General features: G+C 36.0%; 6 protein-coding genes across 13 annotated transcripts in view; 3 read left to right on the forward strand and 3 right to left on the reverse strand.

The window, feature by feature from the left end:
* LOC129948796 (rap1 GTPase-activating protein 1) overlaps nucleotides 1-3842 on the forward strand; it is a 215390-nt gene extending 211548 nt beyond the window's left edge. For 5 of the 6 annotated variants that reach the window (XM_056059833.1, XM_056059834.1, XM_056059835.1 and 2 more), the window contains 3 exons: nucleotides 1189-2808; nucleotides 2879-3352; nucleotides 3422-3842. In XM_056059833.1, the coding sequence (XP_055915808.1) occupies nucleotides 1189-2808; nucleotides 2879-3352; nucleotides 3422-3577 (2250 nt within the window). In that variant the 3' untranslated portion in view covers nucleotides 3578-3842. Of the gene's footprint in view, nucleotides 1-890; nucleotides 1026-1188; nucleotides 2809-2878; nucleotides 3353-3421 lie in introns of those variants that run through there. The other variant, XM_056059837.1, reaches the window with a different exon arrangement.
* Nucleotides 3843-12177: 8335 nt separating this feature from the next.
* On the reverse strand, nucleotides 12178-14342 carry LOC129951858 (palmitoyltransferase ZDHHC23-B). Of its 2 annotated transcripts, XM_056064206.1 has the most exons (4): nucleotides 14238-14342; nucleotides 13907-14076; nucleotides 13015-13833; nucleotides 12178-12946 (listed from the first exon to the last, which is right to left on the reverse strand). In XM_056064206.1, the coding sequence occupies exons 3-4, from the start codon at nucleotides 13788-13790 to the stop codon at nucleotides 12757-12759; spliced, it is 966 nt and encodes a 321-aa protein (XP_055920181.1). In that variant the 5' UTR covers nucleotides 13791-13833; nucleotides 13907-14076; nucleotides 14238-14342; the 3' UTR covers nucleotides 12178-12756. The 2 variants fall into 2 exon arrangements, with proteins under 2 accessions (XP_055920181.1, XP_055920180.1); XM_056064205.1 differs by having other exon boundaries at nucleotides 13907-14275.
* A 1188-nt stretch (nucleotides 14343-15530) lies between these two features.
* Nucleotides 15531-16959, reverse strand: LOC129949846 (histidine protein methyltransferase 1 homolog). 2 transcript variants are annotated; one of them, XM_056061525.1, is made up of 5 exons: nucleotides 16905-16955; nucleotides 16620-16807; nucleotides 16257-16492; nucleotides 16028-16194; nucleotides 15531-15961 (listed from the first exon to the last, which is right to left on the reverse strand). In XM_056061525.1, exons 2-5 carry the CDS (start codon nucleotides 16706-16708, stop codon nucleotides 15563-15565), a joined length of 891 nt encoding a protein of 296 aa, XP_055917500.1. In that variant the 5' UTR covers nucleotides 16709-16807; nucleotides 16905-16955; the 3' UTR covers nucleotides 15531-15562. The 2 variants fall into 2 exon arrangements, with proteins under 2 accessions (XP_055917500.1, XP_055917499.1); XM_056061524.1 differs by having other exon boundaries at nucleotides 16620-16959.
* Nucleotides 16960-17035: 76 nt separating this feature from the next.
* Nucleotides 17036-20173, forward strand: LOC129949845 (splicing factor 3B subunit 2). The gene is made up of 5 exons (XM_056061523.1): nucleotides 17036-17196; nucleotides 17251-18522; nucleotides 18591-19355; nucleotides 19415-19659; nucleotides 19719-20173. Exons 1-5 carry the CDS (start codon nucleotides 17176-17178, stop codon nucleotides 20080-20082), a joined length of 2667 nt encoding a protein of 888 aa, XP_055917498.1. The 5' UTR covers nucleotides 17036-17175; the 3' UTR covers nucleotides 20083-20173.
* A 199-nt stretch (nucleotides 20174-20372) lies between these two features.
* LOC129951428 (uncharacterized) lies at nucleotides 20373-23017 on the forward strand. Its single transcript, XM_056063564.1, has 5 exons — nucleotides 20373-20641; nucleotides 20701-21692; nucleotides 21754-22144; nucleotides 22215-22738; nucleotides 22801-23017. The coding sequence occupies exons 1-5, from the start codon at nucleotides 20414-20416 to the stop codon at nucleotides 22943-22945; spliced, it is 2280 nt and encodes a 759-aa protein (XP_055919539.1). The 5' UTR covers nucleotides 20373-20413; the 3' UTR covers nucleotides 22946-23017.
* A 94-nt stretch (nucleotides 23018-23111) lies between these two features.
* Nucleotides 23112-24976, reverse strand: LOC129949644 (serine--tRNA ligase, cytoplasmic). The gene is made up of 2 exons (XM_056061227.1): nucleotides 24521-24976; nucleotides 23112-24450 (listed from the first exon to the last, which is right to left on the reverse strand). The coding sequence occupies exons 1-2, from the start codon at nucleotides 24836-24838 to the stop codon at nucleotides 23272-23274; spliced, it is 1497 nt and encodes a 498-aa protein (XP_055917202.1). The 5' UTR covers nucleotides 24839-24976; the 3' UTR covers nucleotides 23112-23271.
* Nucleotides 24977-25077: the final 101 nt, after the last annotated feature.

Raw genomic sequence — 25077 nt, forward strand, 5'->3', positions numbered from 1 at the left:
GAAATATGTGAGACATTCAAAAATTGTATGAGAATAAAATATGTAAGACTTCACTTACTTATCGAATCTTCCAACTCCAAGGTAGTAGGCTCTCAGCATAATAACACTAGGTCCATTATAATTTTATGAAAGACAAAAATGTAATAAGTAAACAAGGTTCTAAAACCTGTAATATGTCAGAGGCACAATGTGAGCAAAGTAGGTGTCAGTGAATGTTGTTTTTATCTTATTTTCTAAACATTTCAATAAAAGGAAATGAAAGATGAAGCGTGGTAAGGAAGTGCACATTCGTGAAGTACGGCTAAAGAACAAATATCTGTACTTAACAATACCGCCGAAATGAAAACTGATTGAAGGTGTCAAATTTATTTCTTTACATGTTTCATAACCTGAAAAATATCTAAAACCCGAAGACTTTGATTTAAAGGAACGTTTTTAAACACCAATGTAAATATTGTTAACATGACCTTTGTTGATTTGTTTTGTCTATTTTACTTGACTTACATTTGCCTGTTCTGTGGTGCTCAAAATAAAAAGAGACATACTCGTACATTGTAAAAAAAAATACTCAATGTCCATTTATAAATAAAATATTTACCTACATTTGAATTATAATAAAATCGATATTCCATAAATGCATTTATAGCACTATATTCATACTTCACACTAATAACCTCAAAAGAACCCCATTCACAAACATGATGTATGACTTGACTATGCCATGACATATGCCTTATGCTATGAATAGTATCCAATAAATGGTATTTCTATTGTCCCTGCTTTGGTCTTATAAGCTTAACAACTCAACGTTGAAAATATACTTAAAGGCGAAACTTTGTGGTTGCTTATATATTTTCGTTAAAAGTTCTTTTTCTTCATAAACAATTTATAGTTTATGATAGTTGATGGCTGGGGATAGTTGTGGTCGTGTACTCGTTGGTACCGCCTATACCAAATGGCTATTTGCATATCGGCGTCTCGGTATCATTTCATCGTGGTGTAGAAAACCGAAAAGGATAGGAGCGGTAATGTAAAATTATACTTTAAGTTGATTGATGGTTTCTCAAAAAAAAAAAACATACCTATCTGTCCCACTTACAATGTGGGAAGTGGATTGATTTTAAAATATCTTTTTTGTTTCACTTTAAATTTTCTTTCAAATTTAACGTTTTTTGTTTTTCTTTTCAGAATCGTAACGATGAACGCATTCACAATCCACACTCATCCCATGAGCATCACATGAACGGTTTGCAACATTCCGGCTCACGATCCACCCTCCGACACTCGATGAGCACGCAATCCACATCAACCCCAGCGTCGCCTCAGCTAAGTGGCATCCAACAGAACAATCTCGCAAATAATCAATTCTGTCAGTCACGCTCATCGGTTTCATCACAATCGTCGATTGTATCGACGATACCAGCCTCACAGCGTCTGCTGGAAGATGCTCTAAGCAAGCCCAGTCCATACCCGATGATCATATTGCCTGCCAATGGGGGTTACTGGATGGATGGCACAGATCATGAGTGTGCTTTTGACTCACGTGGCAATCCGGTATTGCCACAAGCCACTTGGATGGCCAAATTCGAGACCGATGATACGGCCAAGTGTTATCGACGCTTCTACGTTGCTCGAGATCACTCGAACTTGGTGGCACACGACGAGCAAATGGGCCCAGTTCTGTTGTCGATCAAAAACGAGAATGTTGCTAACCAAGAACACGTTCGTATTCTTCTGCGACTTCAAACGGGAACCATGCATGAGATAATTCCACTCTCATGCCTCAGCCCAAATCCCAGCCCATTCAAAATGGCTCGACTACTTAATGCGCAAATCAATGTGGACAACTTTATGCCAGTTGTTTGTTCGAAAGCCTCGCAGCTGATCTCCAACTATGACGAACACGTTCTAGTGTCGAGCTTTAAGTTCGGTGTTCTCTACCAAAGATACGGTCAAACCACTGAGGAGGAGCTCTTCTGCAACACTAATTCCTCGCCTGCTTTCGAGGAATTCCTCGATATCCTTGGCCAGAGAATCAAATTGAAAGATCACAAGGGCTATCGCGGAGGATTGGATATACAAAATGGTCACACCGGAGAAATTGCCATCTTTGATAATTTCAAAGAGCGCGAAATTATGTTCCACGTCTCAACGCTACTGCCATTCACCGAGGGTGATCCACAGCAGTTGCAGAGAAAACGACACATTGGAAACGATATTGTGGCTATAGTATTCCAAGAGTCCAATACACCCTTCTCCCCGGACATGATTGCAAGTCACTTCTTGCACGCCTTCATTGTGGTCCAACCACTCGAACCGAACTCCCCAAACACTCGATATAAGGTCAGTGTGACAGCCCGTGACGATGTTCCATTCTTCGGACCGACACTACCCAGCCCGGCGGTCTTCCGGAAGGGTCAAGAATTTAAAGAATTCATACTCACAAAACTCATAAACGCAGAAAATGCCTGTTATAAGGCTGAAAAATTCGCCCAACTCGAGTTGCGTACGAGAGCCTCGCTGCTGAAGAACTTAGTTGACGAGCTCAAAGAGAAGACTAGGGAGTTTCTAGGATCGGACATGTCAACGGGATGTGCTGCCAGTCCCACACCAGAAACAACCCCCAAACCAGACACTGCAAGTGCTGGCAGCAGATTCATGGATACCGTCAAAAAGGCGTTAATCATGAAAGTCCGCTCGCCAAGCATAGACACAAGCAACATCACGACGACGAACTCCGGTGAGAAATTCTGCGTCAATACAAAAACAAAAAAGGACAACACTCTGACCGAGACTCCTAATCTCAATGTAAGTTTTATAATTTTTTTTAAAGATTTTCAATTCATTTTTACTAATTATTGTTTTTTTTTTTAAATAGACATGCAGTCGAACAGGTTCGAAATCCTCTTCAAAGTCAAAATCATCGAATGATTCGACTTCATCCTCGCCGGATATAACATCACGTGGACCGCTAAGCAGCGGTGGAATAACGACAGTTAGTAATAACAACAACAACAACTCTGGAAATGTCTCGAAAGACCTACAAAACGGAAACGCCAACGGACTGGCCACTATGTCCGAGACAAGTGATGATTCCAGTTTGAATAGTGTTGATCTTGATCCGATAATGGGTCATATGGATGGAGGGGCCGCTTATATTGACAGTGATACTGGACTTGAATCGATGTCATCGGCAGATGCAACGACTAAAGCTTGTTCCATCTGTTTGGATGGCTCACAAGGTGTGATGGGAAGTTCGCCAAGCAACGAATCCGTAGTGGTTATTGATAATCTAACGCAGGAAGTTACTCGATTGAAATGCGATAAGCTTGACTTACTTCGACAGAATGTGGTAAGTTTAATTTTTTTAAATCAATCTTTAAAAAAACATTTCTAAGAAGAACATTTTTCTTTCTTCCAGACGTGTCAAAGGGACATTAAACGATTACGAGAACGGGAACTCTCGCTACAGGGTGATCTTGCTGCAGCTGGTAAGGAAATTCTCCGGTTGCGAGATCTTCTAAAAGAATACATGCCAGAAGCTGCCACAGCACCGCTTTCGATCTCACCAATGTAAGCTCAAGCTGCTCCAGCTCCCGCTGTTGCTGTTTGCGCCAATCAAACACAAGTCGAAGTCCAAAGTCTAGATGTTAGCGTTGTAAATAGACAAACATACATATATATATAAAAATTAACTTGCACTATTAGACAAGTATAAAATTCATTACCTTTTGCAAGAAATACACCAAATATATATTATAAGAGCAAAAATCATTAAAAACAGAACTCCCCAAAAAGGGATCCTTGTTCATCCCATCTCTCCACAAAAAACAAAAGAAAAATCAACTCAATCATAAAATGAGCTTAAATCTCGAAATTTTTATAATTTTCAAAGCTGTCAATTATTCAAAAAAAAAAGAAAAACGCTTAAAAACTTTTTTCAGTTATTTTTGTTTTACGTTTTTTAAAAATTTGCAACATCCTTTTTTTTTGAATGTGTAATTTGTGACACATTAAAAATGTTTATGATAGAAAATTTTGTATTTGAACATTTCGATGTTAATCCTTATGTGTATATAGATAATATATATATATATAAATATTTATATTGGTTTTTACATAGATACTTTATGAATATGCAAAATTTCTAAAAACAAATTCAAATATTCAAACAAAATGAATTTGAAAAAAATCGTTGCTAGTGTAAAAATAGATTGAAAGTGAAGTTTTTATTTTGTTACTTTTTGGAAAATATTTATTGTGAAGAGAATTATTATCTTTTTGTTTTAATTTTAAGTTGTGTACATTTTGAATTTAATTTTTCTAACTTATAAGTGAAAATATATTTAAAAACAAAAAATCACACATTATTTTGTGCAATACGCCCAATTTTTACGTTTTTTACATTTTCTATTGTTTTTACAAGCAAATCGAAAATCTTATGGGCACATACCCACATAAATAGAATTAATTAAAACGAATAAAAATTAAAAATAATTATTTTACAGTATAATAATATATATGTAGGTATTTTTAAGCAGTGGTTGTTGGAACATTTGAACAACCTTCTGCTGAAACCAATGCAAACAAAAATATACATCACATTTTAACACCAAATTTTGTAATGGTGTTCTACTCTACATTTATGTATGGCATCCACATTATATACATATATTATTTTTATAAACAAACTTTAAGAAAAAAAAATGCAAAATATGTGTTGACTCAGAAACGAATAAAATGAATTAATATAAAAATGATACCAAAGTTAACATTCCTTTCAGAGTATAAAAATAAATACCTAACAGAATAAAACATTTATTTAAAAAAATCTGATATGAACTAATAATTTAACTCCCTCTCCTTTTTTTATTATTAATTCTTTTTATTATTATGCATAAAAAACTTAATAATAATAAAATAAAATGTAACCTGATGGGTAAAGAAAAACGAAGGACATTATTATTATTATTGTTATTTTAAAAAAGGATGCATTTTGTTTAAGTTCTCTTTCTGTAGTTTCAACAATAAAATTAAAAAAAAAGAAAAGAAAAGAAACAAAAACTTGTACATTATAAATATAAACAACAAATTAACTATACTATAAAATTATTATTATTATTATTATGATTATTAAAGCTATGTAAGAATTCAATGACATGGAGATATATATTATTAATAAGAGCATACGAGTATATGAAATATATGAAATAGTTCTATATTATGAAAAATTAATAAATTAAAAATTTGTTGATCAAAAAAAATAATCTATGGTTTTTTATTTGAAACAGTTTTTTTGTTTAGAATGAATAATATTATAGTAGTTCTTAGACTAATGTATCTTCTTTATACCTTTATAAAATTAACATACGCCTCTTTTCCTAAATTGTCTCATATTTGTTGTAATTTTTCAAATTGAAAATGTGTACATTTCTAAACGTTTTAAGTTAATTAGAAACTTAATCTTCATACTTTCGTACTTTTGAGTTACCTGTTACCGTCTTCCATATCTCAAGAACCAGCAAAGATAGAGATTTTAAACCAATTTTGTTTTACAGACAATTAATACAATTCAACTTACATTTGTTTAAATACAAAAATACTGAACAAATGTTTTTAAATTTAAACATTTTTTGAAAAAATACGATATTACCTCCCTCCATAGTAATTGTTTGTAAGGAAAAATAATGTTTTTGACATTTGGTATTATTTTATAGCATCAGGTTTTTGGATATTATTAATTTAAATTAGAAAAAGCAACGTATATGTCTTTTTGAGACTTTCTTAAGTCAAGAAGTTTTTAACAGAAGAAAACAAAACGGTTTGAAAGTAAGTTTAAATTAATTAATGGGAAGGTTCAGATGACATAAGGGACTTGAAAGTTAGGCAAGTTTTAGGGCCCTATTATGACTCGCGAGTCGAACGATTTGGCGAATTGCCTAAGCCGTGGTATTATGAAAGGCGAACTTCGACGTTCGCTTTTGAAAACAATATTTCCAACTTTAAGAAGTGAAATATGTAACGTCATGACTCGGTGAAACGTCAAAGACTGAAAATTATTGTTGATGATATATTGTTTACAATTTGGAAAAAAGTAAAATAAATAAAACAAAATATGATAAGCAGTGTTGATTTATTTTTTGAAGATGAAGATGAAAACGAAAGAGCGGAGAAAGTATTGGTGTGTAGATTACGAAGAAGTTTAAGGGACAACTCCAACCCACTTCAACTTCCAGATAATTTGTAAGAATAATAAGCATGCATTTGGTTATATTTTAAACATCATTACACCAGGATTTAAAACTACTCAAAGTTCTGGAATTCCACCATGTATAAAACTTGCATGTGCGTTGCGTTTTCTCGGCAGTGGAAGCTTCCAAAATGGTGTGGGAAGTGACTTTGAGCTGGGTCTCGCGCAATCTACAGTTTCAGTAGTTCTAAGTGAAGTGCTTGATTTACTTGAAGTGAAAATTTGTCCTGTGTGGATAAAGGCAGACATGTCTCCCTCTGAAAAACAAGAAGCAAGAAATTACTTTTTTGAAAGGGCCAGATTACCCGGAATAGTGGGCTGTGTAGATGGGACTCACATTGGAATAATCGCTCCTGTTCAGCTACAACATCAATTTTTAAACAGAAAAGATTTTATAGTTTGAATGTTAGTGGTGGTTAGTTAGATACATAGAGATTGATTCTTATTATTTCACTCAAACTTTTTTCATTTCAAGGCCTGTGACAATAATGGAATTATAAGATTTATTGATTCCAGATATCCAGGTTCAACACATGACTCTTTTGTGTGGAATCATAGTGAATTAAAGGATCTTTTGGAAAGCTGGTGGTTGAATGGAGAGCGGTCAAGATATCTAGGTGTGAATATATTCCATTCGTAGGTAAAGAAGTAAATGGGATATTTTTAAGAACAATTTTTTTTTTTTTAAATACTAGGCTTGGTTTTTTTTTGAAGATCCGAAAGATCCTATCCCTTTCGCATTTTCGGGGTTTGTCTCCATAATTTCAACGAGCTTTGAAATTTGGTTGGAGTTGGTTCTTTTTATGCTAGGTATACAAATAAAATTCTATATTATTTTTGCAATTGTTAAGCATTCATTAATTTTAAGCATTCATTACCTTTTTCTATTTCCAGTGCAACTCATTTTACTTTATTTTCCAAAATTATTCTCAAAACAAAATAAAACAAACAAACAACCACCGATTTCAAATTTAACAGTAAATTTCTTCAAGTCACGAAGAATTACAGTTCGACCGATTCTGACAGATAAAAGCGTACATTCGCTAGTGTTAATAGAGCGAGATTTCAATTCGCTATTTTTTTGACATTTTAGGCGAATGTCAACTAGGCGATTCGCAAACGGTAATACCAAATAGTCACATTTATTAAATTTTTCTTGCGACTCGCGAGTCATAATAGGGCCCTTAAGTATGTGATTGGACAGCTGCCAAAAAATGACTATCCAATTAAGGCAACTTTAATGGAAAGTTGACTGGAAAGTTAGTCAAGAAAAATCTCGCTACCTATCAAGTCAAGTCTCCTTCTATCAAAATGACAGTTGATAATTTTTTTTTTGATTCAACTGAAAGCTCAACTTTATTACTCTATGGTTTATTTATTTTCTTACTTACTTAAGGTGGCGCTTCAGTCCGGGGCGGACCTGGGCCTCAACCAACATGCGTCTCCAGCCAGCTCGGTCCCTAGCTAGCTATGGAATATATGAAATAGTTCTATATTATAAAAAATTAATAAATTAAAAATTTGTTGATCAAAAAAATAGTCTATGGTTTTTTATTAACTTCCCATAGGAAGTTTATTGTAATGGGTCCGATTTGTCAAATTGAAAACTTTGACATTTCTTCACGTTTCAAGGACTCTAGAGTCGAAATAAAAGATTTTTAGAAAGATGTCTGTGCGTGCGTGTGTACGTCCGTACGTTCGCGATGTTTTTTTTCGTCCTCCATAGCTCAAGAACCAAAAGAGATATCGATTTCAAATAAATGTTGTTATATAGATAATAAGGCAGAAAGATGGAGAAAGAACTCTCGAGACAATTGCGTGGGTGGTTTTTTTACCATAGCAGTTTGAAAAAAAGGTCAAAATTTTGGTTAACCCTCAATATTTTACGAACCAAAATCGCTAGAGACTTGAATTAAATTTCATATAATATATTGTAACGTGATACCAAACAGGTATATTTTTTGAAAAAAAAATCAATATAACGGTTTGTTTTATAAATCAATAAAACTGAAAAAAAAATTTGTCACCCCCAAAATTTTACGACTGAAATATGATTTTATCTCTAAAACAATTTTGTGCAACGAAGAATAATGTTTTTGACATCTGATAAAATTTTGAGAAAAATCTAATTGACAGTTTTTTTTACAAAAAATAAAAACCTAAAAAAAATGTATAAAAGTTTGTAAAAATTAATTTTCGACTCAAATATCTTTTCAAAACTTTGAGATATTGGCTTTAATTCACTTTTATCTTTCAAAACATCTTGTTGTCAACATTCAGTTAAAGTTTGAAAAAAATCGATTTGACAGTTTTTGTACAAAAAATTAAAAACCGAAAAAAAAATTAACAAAAGTTCGTAAAAAATGATTTTCGACTCAAATATCTTTTGAAAACTTTGAGATAATAGGTTCTAACTAATTTTTTCTTATAAGAAATATTGTTTTCAACATTAGGACAAATTTAAAGAAAAATCGAATTGACAGTTTTTTTACAAAAAATAAAAATCCAAAAAAAAAGAATACTAAAACTTGGTAAAAATTTACTTTCGGCTCAAATAGCTTTTCAAAAATTAAAAATATTGGCTTCAAACTTATTTTATTTCAGATAAAATATTGTTTTCAATTTTTATATAAATATCCAACAGTCCGTTTTTTCATAAAAAATAAAATCTACAAAAAATAGTGCTCAAATTTGGTAAAAATACATATAGACAAACTTTTAAGCAAGACAAATCGACAGACGGGATGGGAAGTTATCAGTGTGGGTCGCATCCCAGCCTCTTTTTTTTACAAGTTTGTGCCTACTTCTTATCGTCAATCGAAAATTGTCAGATTAGTGGAATATACACTTTTTAGCATATAAATACCTTACCATACCTTAATCTTACGCGCTCGAGAATTTCAGGTGATCAATTTTTTTTTTTACTAATCTGATCCTTTATCCTTGACGCGCGGCCACATATACAAGGCTAATACTTGGTGGAGGTATTCAATTGGGTACTAGGTACCTCCCTGTATATTAATCTGCCGCGCTGTAGTAAATCCCAAAATCCCTTCTTGGGCTCCCCTACCATTAGCAGCTTTTTATGAGTTTTGTCCGGTAAATCTTTCATCTGAAATATTTTTGTTCGCACGGAGTTCTAAACGAGATTGTGAATATTACCTGGAATAAAATTTTACATCGAATCAGAAAAAATATTTTGAACAAGCGTCGAGTCTTGGATAGAGTTAAATAGGTCTTAAAGGGAAATTGTACAGAAGATAAAAAGTAAAATGAAATATTTCCAGTTTGAATATATTTTAGGTACAAATCTTAATAAGGCTTTGGGTTGCACGAACTTGGTCCTATATGCAAATAGTCTGTTTAAAGTACCTATATAAGATTTAAAAAAATACCTGTTAAATAAGTCTGTCTTCAAAGATATATGTAAATGCCATTTGACTTGTCAAAAAAAACCGTGCGATTCATCGCAAGACACAAGTCATCTTAGGACAAATCATCCCGGAATTGAAAAATACTTGTAAGCATACTTAACGAAAACAATTGTTTGTGTATTCAACTAGTTCGTTTAAAGCTTTTTCCTTCGGATAGCTTTATTTAAGTTTAATATTAGAAGAACCAGGATGGAAAGTAAATTATCTGAAGATAAGAAAGAGAAAGAACATGTAATGTTTAAATTGTAAAGCGATTGCCTATTGGTTGTGTAGTTAGGCAGGTGTCTAAAACGAATTATGATGATAATAAAGGAATATTATTAGTAGGTAGAAGGAACTTACTACAATCCAATCACATTCCTTCTTTCCTACAAGTTTTCAGCGCAAACATGGAGTTATTACTTTCAGTTTATTTTTCGTTAAAGTTTAAAAGAAACATTTTCATGTGTTGTTTGCAGTCAGGCTCTTATGTGTTTTGGATTTAAGTTATGAAGTGACACGTAAGCAATAGTTATAGAGGTTGTACGTAACACCTATACAGGTATAATGTGTATACATACGTTGAAAAAGTGATTCTAATAGAAAATACTCTTATGTAGGTAGGTAGAAATGGCGATCTCAAGGCAACCTAGCCTGAGATCCAATTAGCGCTGTAGTGCGCCGTTTTGATACAAAAATCGTTTGAACTTTGATTGAAAGGGATAGATTTATAGAGAAGCTTCATAGCGATTATGTTAGAGCCATTTTGTCGCATTGAGAAAAAAGATTATGTCTCTAATCTTTGTCTCAAATAGCTCATCAAGTTCTTGAAAGAATGCTTTTCCAAAGTATTTCATTCTAGTGGTTGCTAAAGCAGGACATTTGCAGAGGAAATTTATTATCGTTTCACTTTCTCTTTGGTCACTAAAGCTACGGCAAAAGGTGTTGTAAGAGATACCCAACTTCTCTGCATGAACTTCTATGGGCCAATGTCCGGTACAAACCGCAACAATCCTGGCTATGTCTTGCCTTGGCCTGCATAGAAGATCGTTTGTACGGGTTTTATTATAGGTGGGCCATATCTTCCTAGATATAATGCAGCTGGGTAAATTGATCCACCTTCGGTTTGATTCAGTTTGGTAGATAGAAATGATTTTACCCTTCATAGGACCAAGAGGAATGTTAACCATTTCCGCAATTGAGCTATGAAGGGCCGATCCTTGCCTGGCTAGCTCGTCAGCCCGTTCATTTTCCACGATACCACTATGGCCCGGAACACAGATCAGGGTAACACCGAGGTTAATATTCAGGCTCGCAAGCTCATCGCGACATTGCTGGACCAATTTAGATGAGGATATGGCCGATTTAATGGCTTTGACAGCTGCCTGACTGTCTGTAAAGATAGCCGCATTTCGGTTTTGGTTTGGGTTTTGTTTAATTATCTTACATGCCTCCCTTATTGCCAGCAGTTCAGCCTGAAAAACGCTAGCAAAGTTAGGAAGCCTAAAGGATTTGGCTACATTTAGGGACTCAGAAAAGATCCCAGAACCAACTCCGCACTCCATCTTTGAGCCGTCAGTAAAGATGGTTGTGTTGACACGATGTCATAGGATTTGATCTGGTGAGATGGGAGGGGTTTACATATAATACAGTTTAAATAATTTAACAAAAAAAAACTATTTTAATATTCAACATTTTACCTGGAAAACAAGTTTGTCTTCAAAAATGTAGATGCCATTTTATAATTCAAAAAACCCTTGATTTTTCAATTTTGTTTTTGAAAATCGTTAAAGCGTTTTTTAAAAATAATTTTGTATTTATACAATTTTTCAGTTTTGTTCTAAAAATATTTTTGGTATGCAGTTGTTTAGTGATTGTAAATATACGCTCTAAATTTGAATTTCGTAAAAAAATGTTTTTTGAGAGATATTCAATATATTTTAAAAAATAAAAAAATTCACTTTTAATAATCAAATATTGTTAAAACAATATAAGATCTTGTTCAAAAAAAATCATTGAAATCGGTTCATAAGTTGCTGAGAAAATTAAAAAACTAAATAACGGTTCTATGAGCGGTACCTTTCCTGAGCAATACAAAAATATGCTTTTCTTATTAAAAGAAGCCAAGTTGAAAAATAAAATTTTAGAGAAAATTAAAAAGAAAATCTATCGATTTGTTTTTAAGAAAATTCGAATTATCGTTTTTTGAACAAAAAATTGCATGGGGGCCACTGTTAGTCTTAAAAAAAATGAAAAAAAAAACGCCTAACGCGAATCTGCTCAAAACCTTAACTTCCTAGTTTGAACTCAATCAACCCAATGGTTTAGGCTGTAGGAGTGTGGACAGACAGACAAAACATACCGGACGGAATCGCGTCACCCACTTTTTTCGACTTCTCTACCATCGTAACGTCATGTTTGGTTAAAATCTCGAGTTCGAAATTTTGCACGAATGCAAAACTCCTATGTGTCGCAAGTTAAAAAAAAGTCGTTTTTTTTTAAATATTGTAGTGACTAATAAATTATTTATTTTAATAATTTTAATTTTATGCTTAATTACTAAATACGATAAATAATCATTTCCTACAGGTTACATAAACATAAGCACCTACATACATACAAATATGTTTTAATTTTGTGCTGTAATAGCAGTAATTAATTTATACTGTTTTGGTTTTAGTTTTTTTTTTTTATTTAATTGAATATTTAAATTAATTCAAATAATAAACTCTAAAAGAAACATTTATTCTTAAACTTAGACCAGACTTAGTTTGAGTATCCAATGCAAATTCGCATAATCCAAACTTTATATAAAAACCATTTTAAATATCAAAAGTCTTATTTCAATTCCTATTTTGAAATCTTTCCAAACGAAATAAATAACATTAAACATTTCGTAAGCAATCACATATTCAAATTCTTTTAAATCTTAAATGCCAGAATGGTCTAAGTAAAGGAATAGGGTTAATTTCAAAGATACAAAGTGTCTGCTTCATTTTGTTGTTTTTTTTTTCAGAAAAATTGTTTTGTGACTAAATTCAACAAGATTTAAATTGGAAGTGAAAATCGGTTGAAGGAAAAAGTTTTGTTTTTCTAGTATGTGCTGCCAGAGAGAAAGCACGTAAGATTATTCAAATATCCTCGTCTGTTTCCAGGTTGTCCGCGCCTCCATTCGGACAAGGTTAATCCTTTGGAGATCAAATACGTCTGCATTAGAAGAGCTATCGCGACAAAGAAGTTCATAATGAGGGCATAGATCGCCATTATGAAGGCTAAGCTTGTTCTGCAAAAAAAAACAGAAGTTGAAGTTATTTAACAAATTTTAAGACAGACTTATATGACTTGACGTACTCATAATCATCAAAAACATCGTTACAATCATCAGGAAGTAGCACTGGTACTCCCATTATCTTAAACACCAGAATAGGATGGCAGACAGCGGTAGTCGCAAGGTTGGCTCCAAACGTGAGAGCACAACTGGCTGTCAATAGGCCAGTGAAGTAGTACCGATGATTCTTGTCCCCAATGCAACAATCCAGCCAGTAACTGTGATGGTCATGGCGTTCAACGCATGCCTGACAAGTTGTGCAATGGAAAGTTCGCGGTTGGACGTACTTGTGACAGATTTGGCAGACGTTAGGATGATGATGGTCACCCTCATCCGACTCGCTATGGTCGATCAGCAACGAAGTTTGTTCCTCGGTTATGTCTGGGAGTTCATCTTCCGAAACAATACCCACTGGAACATGGTTCAAACTGGCCCGGGACTTTGCCTTGTAGAAAGAGAACATTGAGACCGATGCCAGCAGCACCAGAATGAAGTTCTCTTCCGGCAGCAATTCCATCATTGGCACTGTGAACTCAAACAAAATGATCAAATAGAAAACCGACCAGAAGGTCCACATGGCGAAGAACCTAGTCCTCGGCACGGCACGTCGCAAATAGTAGTAGCAGTAGCCAAGGAGCAATGTTGTTGCGATGCACATTATGAGTGCGGTGTCTGAGTTTATTGCGGCAATTCCTATCACCAGTGGAATGACCAGCATTGGGATTATTGCATCCAACGATATTTGTTTGGCTCCTCCCTGCCATGGCACTCGCAGGCGGTCCTGAAATGTAAGCAACATTCCGACGCGGTGTTTGGGATCGACTTTCTTGCAGCAAATTAATCTTTCAAGAAAAAACAAAAACGCAAGCTAGAGAATATCAATCAAGGTGTCGACTGTCGGTCGTCTTCGCTCACCTATCGAATACTTGATCAAAGTCAGTGCAATTGCAGCAACATTCTAGGATGTGATAGCGCTCGTCGTGTCTGTTGAAATATTCGCAGCAGCAAAGAGGATCGTTGTCGTCGCCAATGCTAATCGTGTCGGATTGATCAGCTGCAGCTTTGCTGATGTTGATTTCTACGTGCTGATTATCCATTTTGGGAGTAGCATGGAATATACAGAATAGGAAAGTTACTTTTCAACACTTCTACCAGAGTCCGAATTGAATTTTTTCTCATGCATTATTCAATAATTGGAGGAAAAAAAGTAAAAAAGAAAAAACAAAATATGCAATTCTTCGATTACCACTGCAGCAAAGAATAAAACATGACAGAAAAAATATTGCTGCAGACGAAAAAGCAAATGTCAGTTGGATGGAGTTTGACAGAGGGTGTTTTGACAGATACGAACTAAAGGCTACTCTACACATGATTAGTAGGTGCTGGTGACTACTGCAACTTTAGAATCAATATCTCATTGAGTAAACTGCTTTGGGGCCAATTGTTCCTCATATTTTACATTTTCTATTGTTTGTTCTAAACAGATTATATTCTTAAGCCCTCTAAAATAATTATGAAATACACCTGATCATCGAACTGTCATTTTTGATATTCTGAAGAGCTTCTTAATTGATTTGTGGGTGTTTCAAAATTAAAACACAAAACATCACTTGTTAAAGAGCCATTTATAGCTATAATTGAATTTTCATAATTGAAACTTATAGTTGGTATTTTTGTAATTTAGTTGGTTTTTCTGAAATCTCAGAGATGTCCATGTTCTCAGAAATATAAACAACATTTCTAATACAATTTATTATCACTTTTGCTGTCATAAATCTGAGAACCGAATTTTTATTATCCAATTTCTCAAGAATTTTCTATCGGCCAATTCAAAGAGGATGAAAGGAAATTCAAAGCTAATTTGATGGCTGTTTTAGAATTTATTTATTTTGTTTATAGTGGATTGTGCTAATATTTCACTCTCGTGCTCTGTCGATCCGTCTGAAAAAATGCTTAGAAATATAAAATGGCAAATTCGTTTCACACAAGAGAATCAGCTGTTTAGGAAAATGAGTTAACGTTCGGTAAATAATAAATTAGGTAGCGCATCGGTCCGTTGAGAAAAAAAGATTTATTTGTAGCTTAAAATAACTTTATAATTAGACTATTCTTCGAAAACAATTTATTTTTGTATTTTTCTGACGGGAATTGACAGATTTCTGACAAAAAAAATTATCGCTGTCAAAAAATTAAAATGATTGGTTTCAATAATAGAAGTTTTACTTTTTTCAGCGTTTGATAAATTAATTGAAGAGTTCTGATCACTCGACGTGCTCAGGATCTGTTGAAAACTAATGATAGCTAAAAATTGATCAGTGTGCTCGTGTGATAGGCGACGTCATAAAAATACAAAATTGAATAGTATTTTGGAATTAAAAGATATGTGTAGGGTGACCCAAATAAACGGAAATTGTTTTTTTTCATATATTTTTTTACCTATCCATTCCTATCAAAAAACTTTTCTTCACACATTCTTACTAATTTTTAATTTTCCATTAAAAATTTGCCATTCTTTTCTGTTTAAAAAAAAAATAGTACATCGAGTATAAATTATAAGCCTTCTTTATATTTTTATTGGACATTTCTCTTTATTTCCAAAATTTCTCTTGAAAGCCCATCGGTGGAAGTCCATACAATTTTTGACTGAAATCGTTTATCAGTTTTTATTAATTCTTCAAATTGCCTTAAGCCTCCTCCGACACCAAAGTAATAAGTTTTTGCTGCTAGCAAAATTATTCCATCTTCACTTAATTTAGCATCTAAAGTGTCTAACAGCTTTTGTTGATTATCTGGATTATAAATTGTTTCAGAAGTTAGAATTATATCAAACTTTTCGTCATCTTTTGTCAATTCGGTATATTTCAACCAATCTCCTGAATAAAATTTGATTTTTTCTGAATCGATAGTTTCATCGTCAGGGAGATTTAAACATAAATTCGGAATAGTTATTTTCTCTAACACATCTTCATTCTGAAAAAGAAACAAAATAATTGAAATTAGTAAGAGTAACACCATTAAAATTCTAAAATCTTTTACATAATCTTGAAAGTGAACCAATGCTCCACAATTATGGGCATAGATTCCTAAAACTCCAGATCCACAGCCTAAGTCAAGAACTTTCTTACTTTGAAGTTTATCTTGAGGGAAATTTTCTGAGAGATATGCAATTAGGTCTTCAGTACACTCCCAGATTTTAGCTCCACCTGTTGATTTAAATATGAACGTATAAGTTGCAACCAATGCATTTTTAATTCATAAAATCTACCTTCATATACTCCAGGTATAAGATCTGAATGACATTCTTCTGCTTTTGTAATATCTTTAGTTGTTTGGTTGTCGAAAAATTGCAAAATATCACCAGATTTAATATAAGTCAAAGTTACGTCTCCGGCGACAACTTCCATTGAATTAGCTTTGTAAAGGTCTAAATTTTCCAAAATATTCGAAGATGGTTTTATTTCCTTGGATTCATAACACTCCACATCAGATTCCTTGTCAGTTCTTTATTTAAAAATATTGTTTAAATCAGAAATTATTTTAAAAAATATGAAAAACGCTTTAATTCCGCACTTTGACATACGTAGTTAAATTTGCTGTAATTTTGAAAATAAACTAATAAGATACTTACTGTTTTTTGACAACATCCTGTTTGTCGTCTTTAAAAATACTTTCCTCCTCTTCCGACGGGTTATCAACTTTAAAATCAAATTTGAACATAATGAAATTTTTGTGTCACCCTGTGTTTATATTTTAAACTAGAACCACTTTGGCTAAAATTTGATTGACAGTTTTCCAAGGAAACTCGAAGCTTTTTCCCTTTAAAATAAGATTTTATACTAATAATCAGGCAATTATCTTCTTTAATTAATAATGAATTTCTTATTTTAAATATAAATGCCGCAAAATTATTTACAGAATATTTATCACCACACGCTTCTTTCTTTTTCTATCTGTCAACTGTCACCTGTCACAACATTGTCCCATTTCCAATCTACTCCACTTCTTAAGAATGGCATTGCCATAAAATACCAATAATCCATAAAAAGCCGAATTGTCAAATTGACAGCAGCAGCAGCACCAAACCATCTTTTTACCATCGAAGAAAACGTTTTAACTCAATTTGGAACCATTTCTTCGTTTAAAAAAAGAATTAATAAGAATCTAAGCTATAAATAAGGAATAAAATGGGTGATCAATATCCAGAGGTAAGTAGATAAGAAGTTTTAAAACGGTTCTCTAGAATTATTTGTTTTTTGTAGCCTCCCAGGCCACCTATGATGGGTCCGCCGTCTATGATGATGCATCCACCTGGAATGGGGCCACCAGGAATGCCTCCATCAATTGGTCCTCCACCTGGTTTAAGACCTCCACCTGGAATGGGCCCACCACCCGGTATGGGTCCTCCACCTGGACTGGGACCACCGCCCGGATTGGGACCTCCTCCTGGAATGGGTCCTCCTCCCGGAATGGGACCACCTCCTGGAATGGGGCCACCACCCGGTATGGGTCCACCTCAAGGTATGGGTCCACCACCTGGAATGGGTCCGCCACCTGGAATGGGACCGCCACCTGGAATGGGTCCTCCACCAGGAATGGTTGCACCACCTGCAAGGGGACCATCTTCAGGCAATTTTCAACCTCCTCCAAAAAACTGGACACCGCCAGCTCAGCAACCACCCCAGCAGCAGGCACCTCCATCTAATCCGCCCCAACAGACGCAACCACAACAACAGCAGCAACAACAACAACAACCAGCTCAACAACAGTCCCCTCCCCAACAAGAGCAATCTTCACAACAACGAGGAACTTCCCCAAATGACGAAGACAATGAAGCAAACGACTCACTTCCACCTTTGATGACAGTTCCTGTCGATAAGCCCGATGAAGACGAGGAAAAAAAGATTACCGAAGTCATCCTGCCCAAAGTTCTGGAAGATGTGCTCGCTCTGAAAGATCAGCGTGCCGCTCAGTTCGATGTGAACGTCGATGATCTTATGTCTCATGCTAGTGCCGAAGACGATAGGCCTACGATTCCAAGTGGGGTAATCAGTACAGATTATGCCGATGCCGATGGAGATTCCGATGACGAAGCTGAAACCCAGCTCAATGGGATTGGCGAAAAAGGAGGGAAGCAAAGCAAAGCCGAGAAGAACAAAAAGAAGAAGCGAAGAAAGAAGCAAAATCGTAAGCTTCGGCAGCAAGTTATCGCACAGACCAAGGACGCTCCAGAAGAAAAAGAGCCAGAAGAAAAGGAACCAAAAAAGGAAGAAGAATCCGAACGGAAAAAAAGCAGTCGTAAAGAAAAGGTCGTCGTCGATGAAGACGTTACAGTAGAATATATTCCAGAAAAGATCACAATTGCAGACTTGGCTCCAATGTATCGCCAATTCTACAGAGTTTTTGAGATATTTAAGCTCGAGAACAAACCCAAACCTGTTGACAAAGACAAAGTTGCTGAAAATGAAGCAGCCGAAGCCAAAAAGAAAGCCGATAAGTTGGAATTGGATGACGATGATGATGACCTTGAAGACGTAAGACAACAAAACGAATAAATATCTCAAGAACTAATAATTAAATATCCCTCTCTTTCTCCTCACAGGATCTTAAGGACGACAAAGAGAGACTCTCGAAAAGGAAGCTTAAGAAACTTACTCGCTTAAGTGTCGCCGAACTGAAGCAATTGGTCAATCGTCCTGACGTCGTTGAAATGCATGACGTAACCGCTCGAGATCCCAAGCTTCTGGTTCAATTGAAAGCCCACAGAAACACGGTGCAAGTTCCACGCCACTGGTGTTTCAAGCGGAAGTATTTGCAAGGAAAGCGGGGTATTGAAAAGCCAGCTTTCGATTTGCCAGCATTTATCAAGAAAACCGGTATCATGGAAATGAGGGAATCTCTCCAAGAGAAGGACGACGCTAAGTCTCTGAAGTCCAAGATGCGTGAAAGGGTTCGTCCGAAAATGGGAAAAATCGATATCGATTACCAGAAACTACACGATGCCTTCTTCAAGTGGCAAACCAAACCACGTATGACCATTCACGGAGATCTCTACTACGAGGGCAAGGAGTTTGAGACCCGATTAAAAGAAAAGAAGCCTGGTGATTTATCCGAAGAGCTTCGCATTGCTTTGGGTATGCCTGTTGGTCCCAATTCCCATAAAATTCCTCCACCATGGCTGATTGCCCAGCAGCGTTATGGACCGCCACCAAGTTACCCCAATCTGAAAATTCCCGGTCTAAATGCTCCCATTCCTGAAGGGACATCTTTTGGTTATCATGCAGGAGGATGGGGTAAGCCTCCCGTCGATGAGAATGGTAAACCTCTATATGGTGATGTTTTCGGGACAAATATGATGGATATTGATGTAAGTTTCGGTTTTCTTGAAAACATCTTGAAAATTTAAACAATGATATAACATTTCAGAGTGGAATCGATGAAGGAGACATTGAACGCAACCAATGGGGAGAACTGGAATCTGAGTCTGAAGAATCTTCTGAAGAGGAAGAGGAGGAAGGCGAGGACATGGCTAATCAACCTGATGAAAGTGGACTTGTCACACCAGCAGAGGGCTTGGTTACTCCCTCGGGCTTGACTAGCGTGCCCGCCGGCATGGAAACCCCAGAGAACATAGAGCTGCGTAAAAAGAAGATTGAACAAGAAATGGAAGAGTAGGGTTTCTCCACCTCCTTAATCAAAACAAAGTCTCTAATATCTCTTTTTTTTGTAGCAATGAAACACCAGTCCTTTATCAAGTTTTGCCTGAGAAACGCAACGAACGTCTTGGTCAGTCTATGATGGCTTCAACGCATGTGTACGACATAAGCGGTGTCAGCAAAGCAGCAACAACTCGAACAGCCCCAGAACGTGAGGGAACTGTCGAATTGGCATTGGATCCGTCGGAATTGGATTTGGATAATGATGCAATGGCTCAGCGCTATGAGCAACAAATGCGTGAACAACAAAGTCATTTGCAGAAAGAGGATTTGTCTGACATGTTGGCGGAACACGTTGCTAGGCAGAAATCCAAGCGCAAGCGTCAACAAGCCGACACAACCAAGACCACTAAGAAATATAAAGAATTTAAATTTTAAACTACTTTCTGCTTTTTTGAGAATAGTCACAAAATTTCAATAATAAAAATAATAACGAGGTATTTAAAAAACTCTGGGATTAACAAATAAAGTTGTTTTTATTTTTCCTGATGGTTTCTGACCTAAATAACGGTCAACATTTCAAAATACGTATGTTTACGCTTGTACCTAGAAACCAAACACTTGTTCCGGATTTTATGGTTGCCATAAGAACTCCTTCGATAAAAGTTTGTTTGTTTTTTTTCTTTGTTGAGTTTTCATTTCTTTGAAAACATTTTTAAGAATTTTGAAATAACAAAAATACGAAAACAATTAGGGAATTCTTTTAAACATGGTTTGGACCATTTCAAGACCTGAGAGCAAAGGTTTAAACAAAGACACAAGATGGGATCGCATTCGAAAGAAACACACAAACAATTTGAATATGAAAAGTTCTTTGGTTAAGAAGTTCGTCGAAATGGATTTTGTCGGTCGAAATAACACAAAACTTTTGAATGGAGAGATTGAGTTGAAGAATAATTTGAATCCACACCTAGTCATGGACTTGCGACATGAAATGGTAAGAGTGTAAACACTTTCCTTTTGAGAGTCATCCTTTTAAACTGAAAACAAAAATAGTTCCAGAAGAAGCCGAATAGATCGTCAATGAATGTGAAGAAATACAAAGCAAACACAGACAAGTGCATAATGCACAATTTAGAAGTCGAGGAGCGATACATCCTTAATGAACTCTCCAAATTTAGAGCTCAGTTGGAAAAGAAGCGACAACAGTATAAAATAAAACCGGTAACTTTGGATAGCGATAGTGATCACTTTAGGCTAAACAACGTTGGAATTCTTAAAAGTCTTGAGAACACAACGAGGCATATTGAGGATTTCTATCGGGCTCCCCAGGATGCAATGGAGCAATTCGAAAGTCTTGTAAGTCATGTAGAAATGGATAACCAAAAGTTACCAAGTGAAGAGGAGAGTTTGTTGGATTCCGCAACTAAACAGCAAACGGAGAATGGAGACTTGCATTGTGTTCGATTTGAAGACAAGGTTGAAATAGTAAAATATAGTAGAGAAGCTTCAACTTGTTCGAATACCAGCAATGGCATCGATTCTGTTATTTCTGATTTGGCTGAAGAGGCTCTCAATGAAATCGAGATGGAAAATGCAATTGAAGACGATGATGGGAGAACATTTCAAATAGAAGGATCTGCGCTCAGAAATAATCTAATTGATCCTTTGATTGTGACTAAAATGCTTCCCAAAGAAGAGCTTCAAATAATTGAGAATGATGATGCAACAAATTCCACCGAAGAAACTGAAGAAAGTGTTACAAATGAACAAAATGCTATTATTGAGAATTTGTTCCAAGCGAGGTCACATTCAAATGGAGTTGTTCTAAGAAATTATTTCCTGAAATGGATCCACTACACCACCATTCAGAGAATTGAGAGGCAGAATATGTCAAGTCGAAATGATAGGATTCATAAGATAAATAATTTTCTGGATCACATTCGACGAGAGAAAAAGAACCAGGTTACTACATCGAAGGTAACGAAGTCATCAAATCCAGAAAATAAAATACAATCGATTAACATCTCGAAAAAATACCAATCAAAGTAAGTTTTTATACCAAACTAAAACTTTAAAAGGATTAAAACTGCTTTTGTTATGTTTTAGGATAAAAATCCAACAGGACATTATAGACTTACAAAAGATGAAGCTAGAACGTCAGGAGCGACTTATAACCGAGCTCAAATTGAATAAACTCTCCGATGAAGCCAAGGAAGCTCGTCAGGAGATAAAAGCAGAGCTGAAAAATGCACTCAGGACGGGTGATTCTAAGGCTCGAGCTAAGGCTAAATGTTTACAGATCATGGGTAACTTAAGAGATGAAGAGGACGATGAATTCACGAGGCTCCAGGGTAGAGCAATGTTACAGCCGAAGTTCTTGTCAAATATGCAGGAACGTGCACTTGTTAGGAGTGTGAAACATGAGCAAGCTCGACAGCGTCGCTTACATCAAGAGGCTGAACGAGAAGCTGCAAAAATGGCACTTGAAGAAGCAAAGGTAAGTCGAACGAAAACATGTTAACTATCAGAAGTTCAATATAAAAGGTATTTTTGTTTGAATAAAAAAGCGACAAGAAGATGAAGAAGCAAAACGGATGCGAATGGAGGCCCTAAAGGAAAAACGTAGAAGAGAAAAAATGGCCAAGGTTCTAAAAGAACGTGAACACCAGCGAGCCATTGAGAACAACAAAAAAGCCCAACAATTCTGTCGCCATTATCTTCTTCGTCGTATAGGAATGGAAGGTTTTAAAAGGCTTCTCCAGAGGAAAATACTCAACCAGAAGAAATCTGATACCTTCAGAAAACAATTACTAAAGAAAAATACTTTTAAAGCTTGGAAAAATCTTTATTTGACCATAGTCCAGCGGAAAAACTTTATGGCTAATGAATTGCATGACAAGATTATCACTCGGACAGTATTTCATGCTTGGGTGAGATATTTGAATGAGGAAAGGAGTAAATTCTTAGTGGCAGTTGATTGGTATGAATTGAAGTTAAACCAAACCATTATTACACAATGGTTGGGTTTTACAAAGCTGCAGAAGATGGTGGAGGACGTGAAAATGAAGCAAGCTGAACTTCACTATGAATGGTGAGCTAAATTTTTGTGAGGTACTTTGACTTTTTAAAAATGTATTTGTCATATTTTGAAAGGCACCTCAAATGGAAGGTGGTAGATCGTTGGCAGCAACTGCCACAAATTCTCAAACTGGAGAAAGAAACAAATGAACGTCGACAGAGGTGGAGGATGAAGATCTGGGAGTTACTTCCTGATTACACACCAAATAAGGATTTTTAAAGTTTGATTCAATTATTTTGTTCTTTTACATTTTTGTACTTAATTGAAATAAAATAATTTAGGACACTTGTCCACACGGTTCACATTGCCCATTTTTAGTTTCCAACATACTTACCGTTATCTAAAGTAGAATTCTCTTTTAACTCAGTTTAAAATAATATAAATATTTATGATTGATTTAATAATTTATTTGTTTCAGCGCTTTGCAGATAAATGCCATTAAAAATAAAAGAAAAATAAAAGCCAATAAAAAAAGAGAAAACGACGCTCAGTTGTTTCGCATATTCTTATATATTAAGTCGAACTATGGATGTGCAATAATCTCTCTAAGCAGCTGCTTCCTTGGATTTCTTGCCCTTCTTTCCGGTTGCAGCTGCGGCGGCCTCAACATCAATTGGAGCTGGTTTAACAAATGGAATCTCATCTTGGTACTTTTCGGGCATGAATTTTTTCAACACCTCAGGCACTTTTATGCCAGTTTCGGTTTGATGTGTCTCCAAAATAGCACAGATGACACGAGTGGCAGCGCACATGGTGGCATTTAACATGTGCACATAATCGACGGCAGCATTCATCTTTTTTGTCTGACCGTAACGCACGAGGAGTCGCCTTGCTTGGTAGTCCAGGCAGTTTGAGCAGGAGACCAGCTCACGGAATGCACCACTGCCGCCGAACCATGCTTCCAAGTCGAGCTTCTTTGAGGCGGCATGGTTGAGGGCTCCCGAAACAATGTTAACTACCCGATATGGTATGCCTAAAGATTGACAGAACTGTTCCGCGTTGCCGATCATCTCGTCCATCATTTCCCAGGATTTGTTATCGTGCGGCGAGGTCAGCACGAACTGTTCTACCTTCTCGAACTGATGCACACGGAATATTCCACGAGTATCACGTCCGTGAGATCCTACCTCTTGACGGAAGCAGGTTGAGAGCCCGGCGTATTTGATGGGCAGTGAAGCCTCTGGGAGCCATTCATCACGGTGATATGCGGCGATAGGTTGTTCGGAGGTGGCAATTAGGTATTTTTCATCGACACCGGCTTCCTCGGCCTTCTCACTGCCCTTTCCCACAACCTTGTACAATTCCTCGTCGAATTGCGAAAGTTGTGCAACTTCTTGCATCACTTCTTTGCGCATGAAGAATGGAGTATACAGAGGTGTGTAGTCTTTCTTATACAGACTGTGGAGTGCATGCTGGATGAGGGCCTGTTCCAGGAACACGGCAGGACCAGTTAGGAAATAACCACGTCCACCGGAAACGACGGATCCCTTCTCAGCGTTCATACCATCAATCATGACAATGAGATCCACATGGGAGTATTTTCCCCGCACTGTGCAATCCCCAAATGTCCTCTCGACTTTGTTCTTCTCTTCGTCGTCGCTGACGGGAACACTCTCGTGCAAGTGATTGCCTACCTCACGCAGAGCTGAGTTCCGAGTTGCTTCGGCCTGTTGCAGGAGCTTCTCATTCTCAGCCATATCTTCGTCAATTAGAACACGAACTTTCTACAAATTCAAGAATGCAAATTCATGAATTGAAGTGAATGGAAAAATATGAGGTCTTATAATTGCTTACCTTAATTTGGTTGACGGTGAGACTCTTGAGAATGTCGGCAGTGAGTTCGGTAAGGTCTTTCTTCAAATTTTCAGGAACTGGCTCCTTATCATCGCCCACTGGTTCCTTCTTCTTCATTTTCTCGCCGATTTCTTTGCTGCAGACATTTTTAACTTTGTTTAAGTTGTCCGCACGATGTCTTCTCTGTCTCCATTCGGTGTCCTGAGCAATCACGGTCTCAACTAGAGCTACATCCTTGAATCGTTTCGATTGATTCTCACGAATTTTATCGGGATTGCCTCCTTTGTCACTGCGGAAGAGATCTAAATCCAAAACCATGTTTATTGATTCGTAGAAAATTCGGTTCCTTTAAAAGATTTTAGCCCAACAACGTGGCCGTGGAGCAGTTTTGTCTTGAAAAAGTGATGTGCTTTGCTTGTGCTATTGCTGACGCAAGGCTGACAAACGGTGATGAATGATGACAAAACAGAGAAAGAAAAAAAAACAAAAAAGAAGAGAACAAAATGTCAGTTTTTTGAGATAGTAATCGCATGATATTTGGGGTGTTCAATGAACTG

The sequence above is a fragment of the Eupeodes corollae genome, chromosome 3 (genome assembly GCF_945859685.1).
Source record: "Eupeodes corollae chromosome 3, idEupCoro1.1, whole genome shotgun sequence".
Taxonomy (NCBI): domain Eukaryota; kingdom Metazoa; phylum Arthropoda; class Insecta; order Diptera; family Syrphidae; genus Eupeodes; species Eupeodes corollae.